This window comes from Lactuca virosa, chromosome 5, assembly GCF_052849685.1.
Source record: "Lactuca virosa cultivar CGN04683 chromosome 5, Lactuca_virosa_CGN04683_v6, whole genome shotgun sequence".
Classification (NCBI taxonomy): domain Eukaryota; kingdom Viridiplantae; phylum Streptophyta; class Magnoliopsida; order Asterales; family Asteraceae; genus Lactuca; species Lactuca virosa.
The window spans coordinates 377,456,451-377,463,835 of NC_136430.1; the positions used below are offsets into that span (position 1 = coordinate 377,456,451).

General features: G+C 28.7%; 1 protein-coding gene across 1 annotated transcript; it reads right to left on the bottom strand.

Moving 5' to 3' along the window:
- Window positions 1-3,000: 3,000 nt before the first annotated feature.
- LOC145110785 (cytokinin dehydrogenase 2-like) lies at window positions 3,001-5,677 on the bottom strand. The gene is made up of 5 exons (XM_079047097.1): window positions 5,010-5,677; window positions 4,301-4,428; window positions 3,944-4,189; window positions 3,604-3,875; window positions 3,001-3,513 (listed from the first exon to the last, which is right to left on the bottom strand). The coding sequence occupies exons 1-5, from the start codon at window positions 5,632-5,634 to the stop codon at window positions 3,210-3,212; spliced, it is 1,575 nt and encodes a 524-aa protein (XP_078903223.1). The 5' UTR covers window positions 5,635-5,677; the 3' UTR covers window positions 3,001-3,209.
- Between the last annotated feature and the right edge of the window lie 1,708 nt (window positions 5,678-7,385).

Consider the following 7,385-nt stretch of genomic DNA (forward strand, 5'->3'; position numbering starts at 1 on the left):
AAATATAAAAGAAAATATAGTCCAAGGTGTCTATGAAGAGGATCCTACTGCCTCAGAAATGAACTTTCCAATTTAATGGATAGAGAAGAAATAATAAATTTTAGTCCGGGATCACCGGCAAGAACAATAATTTATAATGAATTTAATACAGAAAAATGGAAGCCTCTTAAAACTTGGCTATTTCAAGAATTTTTAAAAGAAGAATTAACAATTATACAAGATGAGTTTTATTCTTATTTATCAAATATTAACAAAATCATATATTTTGTTCCATGGTTTTTTAATAAATATATATTTAATTATTTAAATATATTAGAAAGAGAATATACTCTTGCAAATGGAAATATACAAAAATCAATTTTTCCACCCCAGCAAAGTTTTCAGATTTCTAGAGAAAATATAAGTTTGAAATTTTCTGCTTATAAAAAAATAGTTGAAAGTAATACTTTACAAATAACCGTTGAACATATTAACCAACTAATACAATAAAATAATTTTACAAATTTATATTCTATAATTCTTGGAGAAAAAATTCTTGCGATAGAAGAAAAGGTGGAAAATATATACAAAATTATTGAACAATCTCAAATTGAGAAAACACAGCCAATTAAAGAGAAAGTAATGGCAACTTTCCAACCTCCTCCGGAAATAAAAGATTTTAAATTTAAAAATGAAACAAAACTAGATCAAATTTTAGAAAAATTAAAAAAACCTGAAAATTTAAGTATAAATACTTTAAACAAAATTGAAGAATCAGATTATAATTCTGGGTCTGAATCCGAACAAGATAAACGTATTAATAAAATAAAATATGAAAGTTATGATGGTAAATTTGCTAGAAAATCCGTCCAATCTAAATACTATTATAATAGGCCTACTCCTCAAGATGTTTTATTTGAAGAACAAGAGTTTATTCAAGATAATAGTTATAATGGTAAAAACGTCTATGAATGGAATTTAGATGGTTTTACAGAAAGACAAATATATTTGTTAACTCAAAGAATGAATTTGTATGCTACTAGTGCAAAACAATTAGGAAATATTGATTTAACAGTTGCTCAAATGATAATAGCAGGTTTTACTGGCCAATTAAAAGGTTGGTGGGATAATTATCTAGATGAGTCGGATAAAATTCAGATTTACAATTCTACTAAAATAATTAAAAATGAAGATGGTACTTCAACAATAGTCCAAGATGTAGTTTATACACTTCTTTTAAGTATAATTGAACATTTTTCTGGCAAATGGTCGAATAATTCTGGTAATACTAGAACCTTACTAAATGGAATGAAATGTAAAACTTTAACCTCATTTAGATGGTATAAAGATACTTTCATGAGTAGAGTATTAGAATTAGATGATTGTAATTCTAATTATTGGAAACAAAAATTTATTGATAATCTTCCAACACTCGTTGCGGAAAGAGTTAGGAAACAATTACAATGAAATCACCCTCAAATTCCTTATGAAAGTTATTCATATGGAAAGCTTATAGGAATATGCACTCAAGAAGGCTTAGCTTTATGCAACAAAATAAAATTGAATCAACAGATTAAAAGACAACGACTCACTGAAAGACAACAATTAGGTCATTTCTGTGAACAATTTGGTATTGATACTTCAAAAAATAGAAAAAAAATCTAAAAGGGAATATATCCCAAAAAAATATAAAAAATATAGTGAAAATCAAAAACAGTATAGATTTAAAAGGAAATCTTTTAGAAAAGAAAAACATAATAAAAAAAAAAGATAATCCACCAACTTGTTATAAATGCGGTCGAATTGGTCATTTTTCCAATAAATGTAAAATAAAGAAAAAGATTAATAATTTAAATCTAGACGATAATATGAAAGAGAAATTAAAAGAAATTCTTTTAAACAATTCGGAAGAATCCTCATCTGATGATGAAATAAATAATATTCGGATGAAGAAATTTATACATCTTCAAGTAGTTCTAATGAAGAAGAAAATAATTGTTTTTGTATAAATAAAAATAATTGTTCATGTGATGATGAAATATATAATATTCAATCACAGTTTCAGGATAATTTACAAATAAACGTTTTAGATAAAGATATTTTATCTATTTTAAAAAATATAGATGATTCCGAATTAAGATCACAAATCATTGATCAAATAATGAATAATCAAAAAAATACTCAGGTTAAAAAACCAATTTATTCTATGAAAGAAATAGATCAAAGATTAAAAATGAAAAATAATATTTCATTAAACACTACAATCATGGATTACACACAAGAAATTAATAATTTGAAAAATGAAATTATTTTTCTAAAAAACAATTATAATAAGTTAGAAAATAGAATTATTACTCTTGAAAAAGAATCCCATAATATTAAGACATCAGCTTCAAATAATGAGTCTGATGAATTTTTAAGTGCTATGAAATTAGTTATATCACAAAAATGGTACGTCAAAATAAAATTAATAATTGGAGAATATTATAAAAAAGAATTTATTGTTCTTGTTGACAGTGGAGCAGATATAAACTGTATACAGGAAGGTTTAATTCCTGTGAAATATTTTGAAAAATCCACCCATGTGATTCGCACCGTCAGTGGAAAGAAATTGGATATCAATTATAAGTTGTCTAATGCAAAGATTTGTAATAATAGAGTTTGTATTCCACTAAACTTTACAATAATTAAGAATATGTCCCACAATGAAATTATTTTAGGCACTCCATTTTTACAAAAAATATTGTCATTTGGAGTTAATGAAAAGGGAATCTTAGGCAATTTTCAAAATTATGAAGTATTTTTTGAATTTATTACGAAACCTTTTATTTGTTGGATAGATCTTATAGATTTGAAAACGAAACAAATAAACTTTTAAAAAAAGAAATTTTAATAAATTTCATGACTGATTTTGGGTTTTGTGTGTTGGTGGGCAGGGGATGTGGGGGTGCTGGGTCATGGGTGTTGGCTTTATGGGAAACAAGAATTAAGGTTTATATCAAAAGCTCTTTGACTCGTGAGTAACGACTTAATTCTCAAAAAGTATATATATCATACATATATATTAATATATGGGGTCATGCCAATATTACAATAAATTAACCCTACAATAGTGTTCTCCATCCATAATTAATATATTATTCTTATAACATTTAAATAACTAAAGTGCATTACCTAAATTATTTTTCATACATAAATCCGACATAAAATAGTTACTACATATAAAAACTTCATTCAGAATTAAAAATTCTTTGTCCAGGAGAGAGTATCATTTTTGGATCAAACTGAGCTTTCCTCTTTTTAAAGATATCCCATTTCTTGCCGAAATGCTTCATCCATTCTTCTTTCTTTCCATAATGTGGAAAGTATTGCTTGACCTTGATCCCAGATTTATCACAAAACTTTAAAATCTCCGTATTTTGTTCATCCATAATCACCCAATCTTTGTAATCCTTAGCCGAGTTTAATAACGCAACGGTGTAGAACATATCTTCATCATCTTCTGGTATAACAACTGACATATTATCATCCCACCTGAATTTTTTCAAGAAATTAAGTAGATTTGTAAACATTGGAAGATTAAATATGGTTATTTCTTTAATGATGTGATTAATCAATAATTACTTCTTTCGGTTAATTGGGTAGACGAGGAATGGCCCTGAGCTACTCCTGTTTTGTTTCTGAATAATATCGACAAAAACACCTTCATTAAAATCCATAATTCCTGATCTTGGAATGAAGAGATTTAGCCATGGATGAGGGACATCCCATAGCCCTATTGATTGAAGCAGAAGCTCTTCATCTCTTACTCTATTCAGAAAATCGAAAAAAGTTGCATCTTTCTTGAAAAGAAACCCAGATTCGAAGCTCAATCCTTTCAATATCATTTCAAGTTCCTACAAAAAGAATAAAATTTTAGAATTTACTGAGAACAATTTAAAAATCATCATATTAATATACCAACCTCATCAATGGTGTTTATGATATGATCATCGTAATATTTAACTGCTTCTAAGCTGTATAAAATGCCATTTTCAGATGCCAGCGAGTTTATCATGGATTCATCAGAAGGTGAGAAAAAATCGCTAGCAGGAGTATTTTTCATGATCAAAGAGCCTTCCACATAATCGAACCCATCAATTGAGATCAAATGCTCTTGATCCTTCGTGAATTTGGAAAAATCTTTGTAAATTGTTCGTACCCATTTCACCTATGATACACAAAAAGAAGAAATCACGAAACAAACTTATTCTTTTGTGTTAATAATCATCAATAATTGTGCAACAAACTCGAAAATGATGTAAGATCGACATGCTCTTACTCTGTTTGGTGCCTTGTCTAGAACAATTCTTGCTCTAGTTATGATCCCAAACTGGCCAAGACCACCAAGAACAGCATAAAAGAGATCAGAGTTCATGTTTTTGGAGCAAGTAATGAAATCCCCCTTCCCTGTAAATAAGACAAAAAAATTATAGTTCGTAAATCGTCAATTTCAACTCATTTAGGTGAAAATATATCAATTTAGACCCATGGATTAATTAATAAGCAAAAGTAAGATATTTAACTAAATTTACAAAGTAAACAAGCTAGTCGAACATTTTTAAAATAGTCAAGTCAACCAGTTCTACATATGATGATATAACTATTAGTTACACAACTATAAAAAAAATGAAAAATCTAGTTTAAGACTTCACAGTTCACACGACAAATCATCTAACCCTTCACATTTTTAAGTCTGAAGAAATTAATAAAATATTAAAATTTCAAATTTACACGTTTTTTAGGGTGGACTTTTTTTTAAGCCTACTGTTTATTAGTATTTATAAACATGACTTTTTAACTACTTCTACATATTAATCGTAAAGCTTACTCTCTTGTAAATTCAACTTTTTATGTACTCACAAGTGTGAAATAAATATCATTTTTCCTAAACTTAAATGATAGGTAACTAAATTATATATATATATATATATATATATATATATATATATATATATTAGTATAGTAATGACATGGATTTCATAAAATACCTGTAATGACATCCATTTCAAGAACATTGCTAATCTGAGGACCATGGAATGATGATTGTCCGCTAATTCCTGCATTAGAGAGCGTACCACCAACAGTAAGATACAAGTAATCCGTCCACGAAACTGGTGCGAGTCCATGCTCAAGTGTCGTCCCCAAGACATTGATCCACAGCTGCTCACCTCCCACATCTGCATAAAACCCTACAGAAGAGTTTCCAGAAACAGAAATCCTTTTATTTTCATTACTACTTATCGATCCCATATTCACCACCACCCCATCTTTAGCCATGGCTTGTCCCCTAACTGAATGCCCATTGCCACGGGCTGCGATAGTGAAAGGAGTAGTAGAATTGTAAGAGGATTCAACCAGGTGTTTGATATCGGAAACTGAGGAAGGATATAGAACGCCGAAAGGGAGTTCTTGAATGATATTTCCGTAATCTGAAGAGGCTATTTTGATGCAACTGGTGTCTTTACAAAGCTTTGTATCTATGGTTTCGTTTGGGAGTGATGATGAGAATGAAGTGTGTGGCCATGGCCTTGATGACCCTGGTGTTATAAAAACAAAACTGTTTATTATGAATTGTATAACAAAATATGCATGCAGCACATGTGGGTGACCCATGAGAAGATTGGAACTTGAAAGCTAGGAAGGATATCAGGATTTGTAATCTTGAATGGGAAATAAGGTGGTGATATATATATATATATATATATATATATATATATATATATATATATATATATATATATATATATATATATAATTGCATGGGATGGCAGAAAGTCAAAATGGAAACTTCAATGTAAAAAAGATATACCTTTGAGTAAGAAAATTATACAACAATTTATAAAATATAATATTAATTTGAAAAGGTAGTACTTTTCGGTTTAATTCTTTTGGGAAATCATCATAAGTTAAAATATATTATTTTTCAGTAGTTTAATAGCGTTTTGAGGAGTATGTTTCTTACACACAATGACACGCATAATTTAGGTGAATTGACGGAACGACATATATATATATATATATATATATATATATATATATATATATATATATATATATATATATATATATATATATTAACACCGTCTTTTATCATATATAGCAAAATATATATTTTGTATAATTTCTACGCTACGACTGGAAAGTGTGAAATATTGTTATACTTTTATATCTGTTTTTGTTACATAAATTTAGTTACCACAATACGTTTTATCTTCTCCTCATATATGTATGTATATATAAGACTAGATTTGACTGATGTAAGAATTCATTGTACGTATTATAATTACACTTTTATTTTGATAATGCAATATCTAATGATTTTTCATTTTCATTAAAAAGGAATTCCAATGTATGCAGACAAAAATATGAAATTTTGAAAGATGGTGCCAAAATTACTTAAGTGGGGGTGGATGTTCTATTTAATTATTATTATTTTTTGTCTGAGTGGGATCCACATCCAAGCGGGGTCCATGCCCCCTAGATCCTCTAAAGCATTATGCATGTTCATAAATAATCGGAAAAAGTAGGGACAGAGAATACGTCTATAAATGTAATATGAGGAAACCCAGTCACATAAGAAATAAATTGGAGGAAGGAAAATATTAATTCTGGAAATGTTGGTGATGATTCTGGAAATTATAATTTTGTTAGTCAAGAAGTGTTACAAAGAATTATGGAATTCCATTGGTAGAATGGATTAGAAAACTGCACATTGTATTACTTTTCTTGGTACTATTTGTGGTTCTAGTAAATTAATTGTTGAGCCATCAACTTATAATATTAAAGGGATAAGCATTATAGATGACCCTCTTATGATTGGCTAAATCCTCTAAGGAAAAAAAAAATCGTGTTTTTAAAACGGATTTTGAGAAATATTTTGAATCGACAAATTTGGTTTTCTTGATTTGAATATGGAGCACATGGGACCCGGTTCCAAATGGTGAGGGTGAATACGATATTATCTTTCAGTGACATTCTTTAGTTTTATCTCCTACTCTCGAATTTCCTATTAAATGGGGTTGAGACAAGGTACAAGCTAGAAAGATGAACATTTTCACGGTATTACATTATCTCGTCATATTCTTTTCTCATTTGATGTACGTGGCAGTTTATTTTTATGGTTCAATGGTGTTTGAGCATTTTTTTATTAAAAAAAAAATACTATGCGCTTTCCAGTTTCCACTTGCTTCCGGCTTAAAACTTAACCATTTCAAAAGTAGGGTTTTCGGTATCGGTGGTATAAATATGGAGACTTCACACATGGAGTGTATCTTAAATTGTGAATCTATCCCTTCCTTTTTACATATTTAGGTATTTCGGTTGGTGCTAATTAACATGTTGCTTGCAAGAAATTAAAATTCCAT

What these genes read in the sequence shown, in the direction of transcription:
- LOC145110785 (XM_079047097.1), bottom strand. Translation starts at nt 5,634, where the DNA reads ATGGGTCACCCACATGTGCTGCATGCATATTTTGTTATACAATTCATA. An exon ending in TAGACAAGGCACCAAACAGA is followed by an intron (nt 4,190 to 4,300) that starts GTAAGAGCATGT and finishes TGTGTATCATAG; the next exon opens with GTGAAATGGGTACGAACAAT. An exon ending in TCATAAACACCATTGATGAG is followed by an intron (nt 3,876 to 3,943) that starts GTTGGTATATTA and finishes TTCTTTTTGTAG; the next exon opens with GAACTTGAAATGATATTGAA.